The 17,500-nt window shown below is 35.8% G+C and overlaps 1 protein-coding gene across 1 annotated transcript in view; it reads right to left on the minus strand.

The window, feature by feature from the left end:
- LOC144957552 (guanine nucleotide-binding protein G(s) subunit alpha-like) overlaps window positions 1–17,500 on the minus strand; it is a 105,256-nt gene that overhangs the window by 18,798 nt on the left and 68,958 nt on the right. The window contains exons 7-8 of the mRNA XM_078888899.1: window positions 7,440–7,494; window positions 2,952–3,037 (exon numbers count right to left, since the gene is read on the minus strand). Coding sequence (XP_078745025.1) covers window positions 2,952–3,037; window positions 7,440–7,494 — 141 coding nt within the window. The remainder of the gene's footprint in view (window positions 1–2,951; window positions 3,038–7,439; window positions 7,495–17,500) is intronic.

Raw genomic sequence — 17,500 nt, forward strand, 5'->3', positions numbered from 1 at the left:
CGAATGTGACGATTTTCCTGGCAAGGTTAAGGACCAAAGATATATTTCTGACTAAACGTAAATTGAAGATTATCCAAAACATTTGATGCTTATCGAAGATGAAGTCGAGGTCACTCGGCTCTTTGTAATGGGTTGTAGAAAGCCAGTTAGATGATTAGTTCTCTCTAAATTCTCTTTGACATACGTACTATCACAAATGTGGTTACACACAAGTTTGTGCGTCTGTGCGATTGATCTTTGTGCACAACAGATGAGTAGGTTACTTAAACGCATGCCATAATTTTTTTCTTTTATATACTTTAAATTATAATTATTATTCAAGGAATGTAACTGATTCATTTCTTTTATGATCATTTGCTTTAATAAAGTGAATTGTCTCCCTTTATAGCAAATGTCTAAATTTCAAGACTTATTCAAGGGACGAAACTTATTCATTTCTTATATGATTATTTGTTTTTTAAAAAGTGAATTGTTTCCCTTTATAGCAAAATGTCTCGATTTCAAATTCAGATTTATTTTAGACTAGGTGCACATAATAGCAGGTCTGATTACCGAACGCAATCATAGACCTTATTTAACATTGTTGTAATGGACAATATTATATGTTGTTGTGAGTGTATTTCCATTACAACAATGAGCCCAAAACAATTTGTTGATATCAGACATAAATCAGTCGGATGGTGAAAAGGTTTGAACTGAGATGTTGCCAAGTTTTGTTAGGAGGTCAATTTTTATCCAAAATGAGTTCTTGTCATAAATGATTAAATCAACCCTCTTTGTAGATCTACTGGAAATATCTAAGCTTAATTTCACTTCAAAATATCTTTTACAGCTAGTCAAGTTGAAAAAAAGTATGAAATTTGAGAACAATTACTAGATACCTTTCCCATACATCTGACCATAACTTCGTGAAAAATCACCCAATTTAATTCAAATAAAGATTAAAATGCTTTGGAAACATATTCTTTCAGAAAATGAAAATAATACAAATCCAAAATTTTCCCCTTCCGACTGATTATATCAAGCACTGACACATTTATGTTGGTGTGAGTGTATTTCCATTACAACAATGAGCCCACAACAATTTGGGTTATCAGACTTGCTAATAGGTATACGTCGACTTTAGGCAATTTGTCAAGTAAAAAAAACAAAAAACAAAACAATCTTGTCTTTAGGCAATTTGTCAAGTAAAAAAAACAACAAAAAAAACAAAAACAATCTAAGACAAATTTTCCAATTGATAAAAGAAAACAAAATAAATAAATGTATCATATTGCAAGTAAACGACATATGTACAGTAAAAAAAGGGGTGAAAATCAGTCGACAATTTTCAAAATTTAGTATTTCTGACCATTAGACGTCATCAATTTTCAAATCGCTTTTTCTGCACCTTCAAACTGTATTGAGGCGATGGGTCACATAGTATTCTTAAAATTTGTACGACGCAGGATTGAATGTGGTTAGCACATTGGAAATTTGCCAGTGAGTAAGAGGTGTGGGAAAGAGAAGAGAGAGAGAGAGAGAGAGAGAGAGAGAGAGAGAGAGAGAGAGAGAGATAGAAATGTTTCAACTCGTTGGAATTCTACAGGCAGGAAAAATTGATGGGATATTCGCCCCTGATATGAAAAAAAGTACTTTCTGTGGTTGGTAAATTTTTTTTTTTTTTTAAATCGATTTTTCTTCAGTTAATGACAGATTCATATTATACTGTTTAATGAGAAGGGACGAAAAATGTTTCAGAAGAGAGATAACTCATTAGATCTCTAAAAGCAAAGGAATAAATTACTGGTAATCGCCCCTGATATAAACCGTACTCTTTGTGGTTGGTCGGAAATGTAAAGAATAGTTTTCTCTTTAGTTATTGACAGTTATAGAAAGAATACTTACTGTTCTGTAGGAAGGGAAATAAAAATGTTAGCCAAGGGAGATAAATCATTAGATCTTTACAAGCAAGGGAAATAAATGGGATAATACGCCTTGACATAAAAACTTGTAAATCATCTCGACATAATACAGCTTTCAGGCGGATGATCACACATTATATGTAATGTAATGTAATGTAATGTAATGTAATGTAATGTAATGTAATGAAATGTAATGTAATGAAATGTAATGTAATCCTTAATTTATAGAGCACGCAGAATCTCTACTGTGTTACACATACAAAGCCAATAGCAGACTTGCCAACTTAAAAATCTAAAAAAAAATTCGTAGATAAAAATTATATTCGTCGTAGTCACCGTTACAGATTAATAATTAGTCCTCACAATGATTAGATATAACTCCAAAATCCTTAGAAAATAAACACTCTGGCATAAAATTTTATTTTCTATAGGTTTTAATGACTCAGAAATGTACATGGAGTTCTGAAATTGGAGCCTAAATTTCGTAATTATACGAAGTTTTAGTAGAAGCAGGCAGGTATGTACTAATAGGTAGCTAACACAAAACGCATATACTCTTACTAATGAATAGGAATGTTTTCAAAAGTGTCCCAAAATTGCTCCTCTTGGGGTGTCTTTGATGTTTTGACCTAGATCTTATTTGTTCCATACTTTTAAAATTAAATGGAGCTTTTATATAGGGCAATTTCCACTTAACGTACTCAAGGCGCTTTACAAGGTGTCCCTGGCCAACAGCAACACGCAAAATGTAGGACGACACGTGCCGCCTGTTCGGCGACATTGCAGTTTTTTTTTTTGGACATAGACAACGCTGTTAACGGCCAGATACTCATTTTGCACCTGAGTACGGCGAGTGAATGTGAGTAAAGAGCCTTTTCAAATGACTCAGCGCCGAGCGAGGCTCGAACCCAGGACCGATTCGAAAGCGAGTGTCATACCACGAGACCACATAGCCACACATTTTGCTCACCCCCCCCCCCCCCCAAAAAAAAAAAAAAAAAAAAAAAAGAGAAAGATAAATACGGATACATGCAAATACATACGTACCTGAATTTGACTTGCTGGCCCGCATCGGGTACATCAAACTCGATGTGTTGTATAGACGTGGTGATGGCACGGCATCGTAGGATATCCTTGGGAAAGACATAACGTTGTTATTGAATTGTCTGGCATTGATTAAATTTGAAAAAACAAAAACAAAAACAACAACAACAAAAAACAACAAAAACAAACAAACAAATTATATCCGCAACATTGTATTACATCATACCTACCTTTATATAGTAGTAATTCAGAGCCATTAATTTGACCGATGGATCTGAAGTATTTATCCCGGTGAATATAGCGTGAAACGTACAATAGCAATTGTTTATTGTTCTATGGATGGAACACTAGTAGTCTATAGCGAAGTACTTTTCGCCAAATCTAATAATAGACCCAGCTACCCCAAATCACTGCTGGGTTGACGGTGAGTGGCGAGGGGGGGGGGGGGGGGGGCGTAAAAAAAAAAAACAAACTCGAATGCACACAGAGATCGATGTTAGTTCTTTGCGTGTGAAGCAAGTGCTCTACCAACTGTTTCATCAACAACTTTTTATATGTCTATTTTACACCAATACCAAAAATGGCACAATATTCTTCTTCTTCTTCTTCTTCTTCTTCTTCTTCTTCTTCTTCTTCTTCTTCTTTCAGCTTACCCCACAGTTTATAGGGTTGCCATAATGAATGCCACATCTCCATGCATCTCGGTTCAGCACATCATCTTCTTCCAGGCCCAGTTCTTTCATATCGTCCTTTCCCTTATCTCACCATCTAGTCTTTGGGAGCCCCTTTTTCCTCTTTCCTTCTTTTTATAAGTCCAATACTTTACTTCCCACGGACTCCTTCTCTCGTCTCTTTATATGTCCGAACCATTTCAATCTATCTCCTCTCACCTTTATTGATACATTCTTCACTTCAGTCAACCTTCCAATTCGTTCATTTCTCGCTTTTTCTTTTCTTGTTATAGATTATAAATAAATACACGAATAGAAAAATAGATAAATAAATATCTACATGAAAGTAAACATTTATAAAGCGCATTTCCGCATTATCACCATACTCAAAGTAGTAGTAGTAGTATCGTTCGGCTACACTTCTATGTTCAAGGTATCAATCCAGGTTCGGAAGTCATCATCACATTTGTTGATGGTTTCAAATCCCCCTTCAAGTTTTGTCTCTGGGCAATCTAGTACGAGGTGGTTTGCATCTTGTGGTGCTTGGTTGCACTTTGGGCATGTTGGTGATTCTTGGAGCCCCCATTTGTGCATGTTGGCAGCTGTTCTTGTATGTTTTGACCGTAGTCTATTTGCAGCTACCCAGTATTTTCTTGGTTGATCCTGTAGTCCTGGGAGACTTTTACAGGGATCTTCAATTAGTTCCATGCTCAATACGCCTCGCAAAGTAATGTTTATTTTCCCCGTTGGCCACGTGAGACATGATTTCCGTTACAAAAAAAAAAAAATAACAAAATGAAAATAATGTGCTAAAACAATTTCCAAGGTGTCGCAAGTCAACAGTAACACATAACATGTTGGACTAGAGAAATGACGCGTGTAAGGACCGTAACAGTTTTATTCGACAACGACATTGCAATACTGTAGCCGACCAGGTGCTTATTTTACACCTCATGGTGAGAGAGGCGTGAGGAAAAGCAGAACTCCACTTTAAATAAATAAAATAAAATAAATAAAATTCCCTTTATTCATCCCATAGGGGAAATTTGTCTCTAGTGTCTATTCCAATGGAAGACTGGAATAACCCAGGTGTCAGCAGCAGTGCAGCGCCACAAATTGAGCTAGGGCGAGGTGACTTGCTCAAGGCCACACAGCGCAGCGGCGGGTGATCGAACTCGGTACCTTTCGGGTACGAATCAAGGACCGTACCGCTGAGCCACGCTGCTCCAGGCGGGATGTCTCGTCCTACATGCTGAGTGTAGCTGCTTTCTTGAGATACTATATGAATGCTTACGTTTTTATTATCAAGTTAAAGATTATATTTTGCCAGCAATGAAGGTGATTGTAATATCAATATTTCTTCGCACCCTCTTTTATAACGGATACGATATGAATACTGATGCAATAAGGCTAAGGACTCGATCCAAGGACCTATCAGTCGGAGAGTGAGTGTCATACCACAAAGACCACTAAGCCGCACGCAATCTTTGAATTGAATTGAGAATTGAATTGAGCTTTTATATAGAGCAATATTATATCTACTAAACGTGCTCAGAGCGCTTTACAAAGTTTCCCTGACCAACAGCAACACTTAACATGTAGGACGTGACATGACGCCTGTTGGACGATATTACATTTAGTTTCGAACAAAGACAACACTGTTAACGGCCAGGTACTCATTATACACCTGAGTACGGTGAGAGAATAATGTGAGTAAGGAATCTTTTACAAGGACTCAACTATGCGCCGAGCGAGCGAGCGAGGCTCGAACCCAAGACATTTGTGACCCATCGTCTCAAAACGGTATTATGTCGGAACGAACCAGATACTTAAAAGTTATTGTTAAAATTTATTGTTAAACTGGTCAAAAATATAAATTGTTGGCATTCGCACCCTAAAATATGGTATCCATTCTCCTCAATAAAACATACAAACTCAACACAAGTCTGATGTTTCTGGCTATAAATTCAATTTTCAACATCTTAACCAGATCTTAGCCAACCCGACTTAATACCGTTTTGAGGCGAAGGGTCACATTTCCGATCCGAAAGCGAGTGTCATACCACAAGACCACGTTATAGCCGCACAAAATTTATACTTTTCTCATTTTATTTTGCAGCTAAAAGAAATGATGTCACACTGCTCGGGCATATATCCTGAACCACGTGATCTGGATGGAGCAAGCCAATCTTCTTTGGTGTGTCTCAATGTAATGTTTACCACCATCTACCATTTCTCCTTAATTATGGGTTAATGAGTCAACAGCACACGGGGTGATTGAAAACACCACAGAATACGCGTATGATACTGGATGTGGCAAGTTGATTAAGACAGGAAAGGGTGGAGGGCGAGAGTGGTGGGGGGGGGGGGGGGGGGTGGAGTGGGGTGGATAAAGAACCCTGCTGTGGCTAATGAGTAGACACAGAACAGACACCCGCCACCGCCCACCACCACAGCTTGTCATTAGAGTCCGGGGCTGGGTGGACATTTTTATTAGCAGGTCTTGGAACATAAAGCAACTATTACCTATAGGCTTGATAATATTTAACATTGTTTTTGAATGCAAAAACTAGAGGTGGCTAAAATGAGCCAATGAAATGGAGAGAAAGTTAAAGTGAGTAAATGTGACTCATATATAAGGGAACAACAGAAAAACAAATAACGTTTTGGCTCTTGGCCTTCGTCAGGAGACAAGTAACAAAACAGAAATATGTAAGGTTACAAAATATCACATTTTGTCAAATATGGAAATGTCTCCTGACGAAGGCCAGGGCCGAAACGTTGTTATTTGTTAAATAAACATTGTTGTAGAATGTAACTATTGGCTTGATATTTAACATTGTTGTAGAAGGCAACTATAAGCTTGATATTTAACATTGTTGTAGAACGCAACTATAGGCTTGATATTTAACATTGTTGTAGAACGCAACTATAGACTTGATATTTAACATTGTTGTAGAAGGCAACTATAGGCTTGATATTTAACATTGTTGTAGAACGCAACCATAGGCTTGATATTTAACATTGTTGTAGAACGCAACTATAGGCTTGATATTTAACATTGTTGTAGAACGCAACCATAGGCTTGATATTTAACATTGTTGTAGAATGTAACTATTGGCTTGATATTTAACATTGTTGTAGAAGGCAACTATAAACTTGATATTTAACATTGGTGTAGAACGCAACAATAAGCTTGATATTTAACATTGTTGTAGAACGCAACAATAAGCTTGATATTTAACATTGTTGTAGAAGGCAAAAACTAGATGTCCCTCAATGAGCCAATAAAATAGAGAGAAAGATAAAGTGAGTAAATGGGACTCGTATATAAGGGAACAACACAAAACAAACAACGTTTCGGCCCTTGGCATATCCATGAGTCATGCTGAGTAAAACGACCAATGGGCATGATCTATATTAACTTTCCATGTGTTCGAGGTCATTGGTCACATTGCAAAATAGTGCTCAAAGTGACCCACTTAGTGAAAAGTCTTCATTGTTTATTAAATATCTGACATCACGATTGGTTATTTGATTCAGCATGACACATGGGTATGTTTATAACATTTGTAAACAAAGCAGCGTGTTTACATTTGTTAAGAAATATCTAATCGTTGGACAGTAACAAATCATGTGATTGATGACATTGCTGGACGAAAACATGAATATAGATCATGCCCATTGTAACGTTGGATATTTCTCAAACTGTGAACACGATTCACTAAGTGGGTCACTTTGAGCATACATTGCAATGTGACCAATGACCTCGAGCACATGGAAATGTATTATAGATCATGTCCATTGTAAGGTTACTTACTTGGTCTGATGGGGCATAGTTGGGACTTTTCAGTTCTCCGATTTTGTCAAGGAAACTGTGAAAAGTAGAAAAAAAATAGTGTAAAATTAAGGTTTTAGTAATAAAGATATCCATAATTATGGTGATGATGATGACGATGGTGATGATGATGATGATGATGATGATGATGATGATGATGAAGACAATGATGATGATGATGACAATGATGATGATGATGATGATGATGATGATGATGATGATGATGGTGATGATGATGATGATGATGATGATGATGATGATGATGACAATGATGATGGTGATGATGATGACAGTGATGATGGCGATGATGACGGTGATGACGACGACGATGACGATAATTATGATGAAGACGATGCATGTAAAATGAGTCCACAGTTGACCAACTGTAGGACGTTTTCTATTGATGCTATGCGTTTAGGAAAAAATACTCACAACATACTCATTACATTCTGCAACCGGACATCGCGTCCCAACACACAAAACTGACAATAGATAGTATACGTTTGGCTAAGAAGTTCACAACAAACTGTGTGTAGACATGAACGTTTATAGTCTGGTTAATACAGTTTATTGAGAATTACTCATAAACGCGGATGGTAAAAAACAATAACAAAGACCTGAGTGACGTCATCTTCGTTTTCTCTATAACCTTGAACGTTTGAAGTTTAATTTTAGTGAGTAGTAATCACCATAATGGTTGTTTAAAACCCAAAACAAAGAGAAGAGTAACGTCAATATTTCGTTCCTTCTAAGAAGGAATGAAATTGACGTCCCTCACCTCTTTGTTATGGTTTTTAGACAGCCTCTTAGTGATATGTTCTTAATTGTCATGGTCTGAAGTGAGTAAAGAGCTACTCGACTATGCATAAAGATATATGTAGAATGAGGCCCCAGAATTTACTAGTTACTATAAATGAAAAACAATTAACGATTTGTTTACAATGAAATAAAAATAATGATGAAATTTAATTAAAAGAGATAAACAGTGATCGTGGCAGTTACAAATAGAGATATGAATATTTTACGTAACTTATGATAATATGTCAGGTTCATAAGTTTACGTTTCCAGGCAGTTGATGGGCTTGGATGATCTATTCCTCTGATAACAGGATCGGACTCGTAAAATTCCACTTCCAGGCAATTGGTAAGAGGTTATTGTGTAGTCCTTTGACAGCGGGCTTGGGTTTGATCCTTGAAGATTATACAATCAAAGTTAAAAGCTCCGGCGTCTTAATGGTGTAGATATAATATCTACAAAGTCCCAAAAGATAAAAATCTTACAGTATATAGAAGGAATAGAGCGACTGGCCGTCCGGCATAGATTGTGGAGAGAAAGTGAGTGTCAAATGTTAGACCTATCAGCTTTTATAATAAGTGGCTACGTGACAGAATGTAGAACGAAAAGTATTCACTAATTAGAAATTAATTCGAGGGAAGGCTATAAAAGGAAAGACGATCTAATATTAGAAGGTAAAGTTTATCTAAGCCTACCGAAATATAACTGGAGTGAGATGAATTCAGTTCTTAATAAAATAAAATTTAATAAGATAATTGTGAACAACCTTTACTGTGACATTAATCATACTCTTTTTTACCGTTAACTTTACGCATACTTTATTCGTACGTATAATCTGGCTGGCCGATGTTGTGAGTATTTGGCCTAAACGCATATCATCGATAGTTTTGTAACGTGAGGATTAATGCGATTGATCGATCGATCTTGCGGGCAATAGTTATTGTGGGTATCTCACTTAAACGCATAGCACCAATAACGACACCCCTGTTCTCTCGACGTTTGATCTTGGCGATAGGTTTATCACCCAAGAGGCCACTCGTAATTTACTTTGCCCTCCTCTGACAAAATGCATTTTCTACACATTAGTCGGAAATTTTTGACTCTCAAAATAATAGAATGAAGTTTACGTCAATGGGTCCCTTTGTCATTTTTAAAGACAGACATTTTAATGAAAAGTAGGTTTCACAACATTCTATACTATCAATCAGACGAGGAAAGACGATAGTATGCGCTTGGCGAGGAAGCTCACAACATTGCCATCCGGAAATAATATAGCGGACCAATACACAAAACTATGTGTAACCTGAACGATTGTAGTCTGGTGAATAAAGTTTAGTGAGAATTACTCATAAACGTGGATAGCAAAAACAAACAAAAAAAAAAAAACAAACAAATAACGACAACAACAACATAGACTCGGTTGACGTCAACTTTATTCTATCTATAGATAGAACGAAGATGACGTCACACAGGCCTTTGTTATTGTTTTTTGCCATCCGCGTTTGTTAGTTGTTCTCACTAAACTGTATGAACCAGACTGCAGATAGTTCGAAGATGACGTCACTCACGTCTTTGTTATTGTTTTTTTTTGCCATCTGCGTTTATGAGTAATTCTCACTAAACTATAGATAGTATGCGCTTGGCTAAGAAGCTCATAACATTGCCATCCGGAAATATAATGGAAAACACACGGTTCTCTGTGCAACCATGAACTTTTATAGTCGGGATAATACAGTTAAGTGAGTATCACTCACAAACGCGGATGGCAAAATACAATAACAAAGGCTTGCGTGACGTCTTCTTCGAACTATCTATAGTAACCTGACTATAAACGATCATGGTTACACAAAGTTTTGTGTGTTGGTCCGTTACATTTCCGGATGGCATTGTTGTGAGATCCTTAGCCAAGCGCATACTATCTATAAACGTTCATGGTGACACATCGTTCTTTCTTTTGGTTTTAGATGTCAGTGACAAGGACTTATAGATAGTATGCGCTTGGCTAAGAAGCTCATAACATTGCCATCCGGAAGTATAACGGACCAACACACAAAACTGTGTGTATCCATGAACGTTTATAGTCAGGTTAATCCAGTTCAGTGAGCATTACTCATAAATGCGGATGACAAAAAACAATAACAAAGACCTGAGTGACGTCATCTTCGAACTATTTATAGTCTGATGTCATGTCGCCCAACAACGTCGGCCATCTTGGTTCTAAACAAAAAATATCGGTTCTTTTTATTTGGCTATAACTTTTCATATGTCTTGTGATCAGAATGTGTAAAAGTCAAAACATGATCAAATTTATGTTTTTTTCCCCTCAGGATACGCTTTTATGCTCGCCGGAGAAATATTTCATACGGGCGTCCGCCATTGTTCCGATAGTTCAGAGCCAGTGTTGCTAAGTTACCATGCGTCATTAGGAAGGAAGTGACGTTTCGACTGTTGAAGAGTATTGTTTTTGTTTTTAAGGGTTTTACGGCGCTTGCAACACATTAAGGTCATATCAGCGCCAGTAAAAAGGAAGACAATGGGAAAGTAAAAAGTTCTAGAATTACAATTAAAGCACCCAAGAAAAAGAAAGACAAGGGGAACTGGGAACAAATAGGGATCAGATGTAGATTCCAAGAGCATCAGCGCCAGAAAACAGATATATGGGGGTAGAAGACACAGTAAGTACCTCCCTGCCCACTATGGGAGGTCAGGAACCCCACCCAGAAACATGGAATTGGCATCTCAATTAACCAGTAGAGTTTTGACCAAAACACGGAATAATAATAATAATAATAATAATAATAATAATAATAATAATAATAATAATAATGATAATGATAATGATAATGATAATAATAATAATAATAATAATAATAATAAATAATAAAATAATAATAATAATAATAATAATGATAATGATAATGATAATATAATAATAATAATAATAATAATAATAATAATAATAATAATAATAATAATAATAATAATAATAATAATAATACAATCTTATTTGTCCAAAAAATTGGCAATTTGTAATTTGGCTTACAATGGTTGATGTTAAAAATACAATACATAGATAGCTAGATAGACAAACATACATTAATCAAATAATAATACATAATCATCAAAATGATAAATTAAATGATATAGATAGGATGCGCTTGGCTAAGAAGTTCACAACATTGCCATCCGGAAGTATAACGGACCAACACACAAAACTGTGTGTATAACCATGATCGTGTATAGTCTGGTTAATACAGTTAAGTGAACATTACTCATAAACGCGGATGGCAAAAAGCAATAAAAAAGATCTGAGTGACGTCAACTTCGAACTATCTATAAACATTAAATTGAAGATGACGTTTGATAAGAGCTTCAAAAACCTAAACTCTCTCTCTCTCTCTCTCTCTCTCTCTCTCTCTCTCTCTCTCTCTCTCTCTCTCTCTCTCTCTCTCTCTCTTACTCACACGCTTAAAGTTCAACTTTTAAAACTTAACTATCTAATTATTTCATTGAGCAGAGTAATTATTTTTTGTCGTTGATTAAAAAAAATAAAGTTTATCTACCGCATTATTAGAGAAAAGTGGATGCCAAAAGAAAGCAGAATTTTAACAAAAATAACCAGAAATATGACTTTCAGGTTGACACATTTTATAAAACTACATTCATTCTTCTCAATAAAACAACAACAAAAGCACAACAAAAACACAACTTTACTATAATGTAATAGATGGAATGAAGTTGACGTCACTCATGTCTTTGTCATTGCTTTTTGTTATCCGCGTTTATGAGTAATTCTCACCTAAACTGTATTAACCATGTATAAACATTCAAGGTTATACATACATAGTTTTGTGTGTTGGTCCGTTATACTTCCGGATGGCAATGTTGACGTCACTCGGGCCTTTGTTATTGTTTTTTGTCATCCGTGTTTATGAGCAATTCTCGCCAGACTATAAACGTTCAAGGTTACACATAGTTTTGTGTGTTGGTCCGTTATATTTCCGGATGGCAAAGTTGTGAGTTTCGTAGCCAAGCGTATACTATCTATAGATAGTGTGCGCTTGGCTAAGAAGCTCACAACATTGCCATCCGGAAGTAGCGCTTGGCTAAGAAACTCACAACATTGCCATCCAGACGTATAACTGTCCAACACACAAAACTCTGTTTAACCATGAACGTTTATAGTCTGGTTAATACAGTTTGGTGAGAATTTCTCATAAACGCGAATGGCAAAAAGCAAGAACAAAGACCTGAGTGACGTCACCTTCATTCTATCTATAGTTTAGTGAGAACTGTTAATTAAATTGGCTGTCTAAAACATTAACAAAGATCTGATTGACGTCAATTTCGTTCCATCTAAAGATGCTTAAACTTTTATAGATAGAATGAAGTTGACGTCACTCAGGTCTTTGTTATTGTTTTCTGCCATCCGCGTTTATGAGTAATTCTCACCTAGACTATGTAAACCAGACTATAAACGCTCATGGTTACACATAGTTTTGTTTGTTGGTCCGTTATACTTCCAGATGGCAATGCTGTGGGCTTCTTAGCCAAGCGCATACTATCTATAGTTAAGTGAGAACTGTTCAATAAAAAATATAATCAAAGGTCTGAATGACGTCAGTTTCGTTCAATCTTGATATGCTATGCGCTTGGCTAATATAACTCACAACAGTGTCATCCTGAAATATAACAGACCAACATACAAAACTGTATGTAACCTTAAAAGTTTATAGTCTGATTAATACAATTTAGTGAGAACTACTCATAAAAATGGATCGACAAAAAAATCAACATGAAAAATCTGAGTGACGTCAACTTCGTTCTATCTATAAATTCAATTCGCAACTCCGGCAGAGCACCATTATGAGACGTTGGGTCACAAATGTGTGGCTCCGTGGCTCAGTGGTTAAGTTGTCGTGTCTTGTCACAGTGGTCAGTGGTCGGATGGTGACAGTGATTGTGAAAAAAACAAATAACACATGTTACCCAACTCGAATCAAGTGTGATTGAATACCAGGCTATAGACAATGAGTGATATTGTAAATGAATTAATACAAAAATGTTGCCCCACAGGCAACTGGTACTGTATGACATGGAAATTTTATGGTTCCTGTAGGGGGATTATATGAATCATTGTGAAGCTTATGGAGCATGGAAAATCGTAGAACTGCGCTACATAAGGCTCATATTATTGAATACATTAATCAATCAATTTATTTATTTATTCATTAATTTATCTATCTATCTATCTATCTATCTATCTATCTATCTATCTATCTATCTATCTATCTATCTATCTATCTATCTATCTATCTATCTATCTATCTATCTATCTATCTATCTATCTATCTATCTATCTATCTATCTATCTATCTATCTATATCCATCCATCCATCTATCTAACTATCTATCTATCAAATATATTTTAAAGAAAATATTTCCATATATCTATTAATTTATTTAATCAGCTATTCATTTATTTATTAATTTACTTATTTGTTTATTTATCTATTTATTCATTCATTTATTTATCCCTTTATTCATTTGTTTATTTATCTATTCATTTATTCATTTATACAAATATTTAAAAGAAAGCTTTTTGTAAGAGTACAAAATAATAGTTCAGGATAGACTACTGTCTTTTGCCGAGACCGTTATCTGTATGTGCTTGAATCACCCTTGAAGTGCAATCCTTGGAAGTGTCTAGGGGGCCAGCCAACCTCCCTGGAGTACAAACGCGATAAGATTACATTGTGTTGGTTGGTTCAATGTGACACACAGCCCTCAAGCCCTTATAGATAGTATGCGCTTGGCTAAGAAGCTCAAAACATTGCCATCCGGAAGTATATAACGGACCAACACACAAAACTATGTGTATCCATGAACGTTTATCGAAGGTTAATACAGTTTAGTGAGCATTACTCATAAACGCGGGTGGCAAAAAACAATAACAAAGACCTGAGTGACGTCAACTAAGAACTATCTATATTTCTGATTTCACCAAAATTCTGTCCTACATTGATTGACTGAACAACTTCTCATTCTTACAGACAGTTTGCAAGTCATGCAGCCTGCCAACTTGAAATTGGAAAAAAAGAAATAGTGTGTATGAAATGTGCCAGACAAAGCAAGAAAAAAAATACGAGAAAATAACCATCCCCAAAAATCAGTCGACCTTGACTAGGGATCGAACCTCAGACATTCTGATTACCGTACACACTTGTCGTCACTCAGCTCTTTGTTAGTTTTTTAGCCAGTCATTTTTATGTGGTAATTCTCACTAAATTGAATCAATCAGATTACAACGGCCAAGTTTACACACTGTTTTGTGTGTTGGTGGTACATTATATCTGGCCGGCGGAATGTTGTGAGTAAATTACCTAAGCGCACAGCATCAAGAGTGCCCATTCTAAAAGTAGTCCTTCAGAGCCACACAGTTTACCCCTGTTTCAGTAGCGTGAAGGGACAATAGCAATTGCTTGCTACCCTATGAATAGGACGCTAGTCTATTTATTGTTAAGAACTCTCCGTGTTTATGAGTAATTTTCACTAAACTGTAATACCCAGACTATAAACGTTTAAGGCTACACATAGTTTTGTGTGTTGGCCGTTATACTTCCGGATGGCAATGTTGTGAGCTTCCTATCCAAGCGTATACTATCTATAGATAGAATGAAGTTGACGTCACTCAGGTCTTTGTTATTGTTTTTTTTTTTTTTTTTTTGTTTTTTGTTTTGCTATCCATGTTTATGACTAATTTTCACTAAACTGTATTAACCAGACTAAAAGTTCATGGTTACACATAGTTTGTGTGTTGGTCCGTTATACTTCCGGATGGCAATGTTGTGAGCAATGCACGTTAGTCACTACACCATAGACTCTTCTTTCAAATTTTTAGCATTACTGTAGATAGTATACAGTTGGCTAAGAAGTTCACAACATTGCCACCCGGAAGTATAACGGACCAACACATAAAACTATGTGTATCCATGAACTTTTATAGTTTAGTTAATACAGTTTAGTGAGAATCACTCACAAACGCAGATGGCAAAATATAATAACAAAGGCTTGAGTGGCGTCATCTTCGTTCTATCTATAAGAAGGAACGAAATTGACGTCGTTCAGCTATTTGTTATTGTTTTTAGCCAGCCATTTTTATGAGTAGTTCTCACTAAATTAATTGTATCAAAAAGGCTATAAACGGTCACCAAGGTTACACATAGTTTTGTGTGTTGGTTTGATTTATCCGGCTGGCGGGTGTTGTGAGTATTTTAACTAAACGCACAGCATCAATATTACGTGATAAATGTGTATATTATATGTGTTTGTTTTGATGTTGTTTTTTTTTAGTACGCGTGCGTATTTATGCGTGCGTGTCTGCGTGTGTGTTTGTATGTGTGTGTGTGTGTGTGAGAGTGTGTGTGTGTGTTTTCTTGCGTGTGAATGCATTTATCATTGTGTAACGGACAAAGTCCCCTGATAGAATTGCAATGTCAAGGTCCTCTATTGAGTTGTCTCGTCCGTCTCTTGAGATCTCTGGAGAGGAATATTTCTCACATCCCTCATTCACTCTCCAACTCCACGACACGCAGACAGATGGGCGTACAGACAGACAGACAGACAGACATAATATTATAGTAGTATATAATGCAAACACACATAAATACAGATACACCGTGAATAAGTGTTGAATAATATTATCTCTCTCTCCTTCCTCTCTCATTATATATATATATATATATATATATATATATTATATATATATATATATATATATATATCGAGAGAGAGTGTGTGTTTGTGTGTGTGTGTGTGTTGTGGAATGGAATAGAAGAAAGAGAGAAAGAGAGAGAAAGAGAGAGAGAGAGAGAGAGAGGGTGTGTGTGTGTGTGTGTGTGTGAGAGAGAGAGAGAATGGGAAGGGAAATAAAGAGAGAAGGAAGAGAGGGAGAGAGACAGACAGAGAGAGAGAGAGAGAGAGCGAGAGAAAGAGAGAGAGAGAGAGTGAGAGAGACGGACGGAAAGAGTAAGGGCGAGAGAAAGGGAGCGATTAGAGTGTATTACATTTATCCCGATTTTTAAAAAAATATTCTAAGCACTAAATTTCATTGGGTTAGTATATCAACTGTAATTGTTTTCTTTCTCATGCATTACAAATTGCCTGCTCAATTTGTATCAGTATTCTCGTATCATTGTCATTTCCGTTTCTTTCACAATTAGATAGATAGATAGATAGATGGATGGATGGACGGATGGATAGATGGATGGATGGATGGATGGATGGATATAATATATATATATAATATATATATATATATATATATATATATATATATATATATAAATAGATAAGTAAAAGAGTAAGCTTATGCAAGAAGTTTACGCAAGAATTTGTAGAAATACATGACAATAAAATTTAACCAATATTAGAAAGATAAGTGGGGGTAGCTGTAGTTGTTGTTCATTTAACATGATTAATATTCAATCAAAGTTAACGACGCTAGGATTTCAATGAAAACATGGTAAATACTAAATGAGTTTAGGACAGTTTTATGTTTCAAGTTAAGGACTGGTCGTGGTGTTAAGTAGTTGAAAATTACTTTCCTTGATTAGTCTCAATTGGTATTTGGCAATAAAAAAGCAACATATTGTAATTGATTTTTGTTATCTGGGTGTAAGTACCAAAATAATATTATATCATAACAGGCGGGGTTTAACATTAATATGTACGGATTTGACGTTTCAGGTTTGAATATGATTTGATCTTACTCTTAGGGGTTGGAATTTAGACTGTCAGGGAACTGTCGAAAGTCGAAACTGCAAGGTGTGGTTATTTAAAGGGAATTATGGGTAGAGTTTACTATAGGAAATAAAACAGAGTGTTGCTAGATTCTACTCTACATTCTACATTCTGTATTCTACTTCACGATGCGTTGCACTTTTCTAGTATGCTGCAAGTTTTAACATCCAACTTAGAATCTTTTTATTTTACCGACTTTTACGGACTTTACGGAAATATTCCACGTATATTGAAAATGGTTACTTAGATAAAATGACGTTACATTTGGATTGATTTTACGGATTTGGAATTTATGAAACTGATTGAATTATGACCATGCGATTTGATTTGGATTTGGAATTTGTCACAACAAAAAACTGTAAGAAATGAAACTTGGAATTTGGTTTTTATTTGAATGTCTTGATGTTGTACAATCAATTATCATCATCGGCTCTTGAACTATTTC

The sequence above is a fragment of the Berghia stephanieae genome, chromosome 12 (assembly GCF_034508935.2).
Source record: "Berghia stephanieae isolate SIO BIC M18660-M18661 chromosome 12, UCSD_Bste_1.3, whole genome shotgun sequence".
Taxonomy (NCBI): Eukaryota; Metazoa; Mollusca; class Gastropoda; order Nudibranchia; family Aeolidiidae; genus Berghia; species Berghia stephanieae.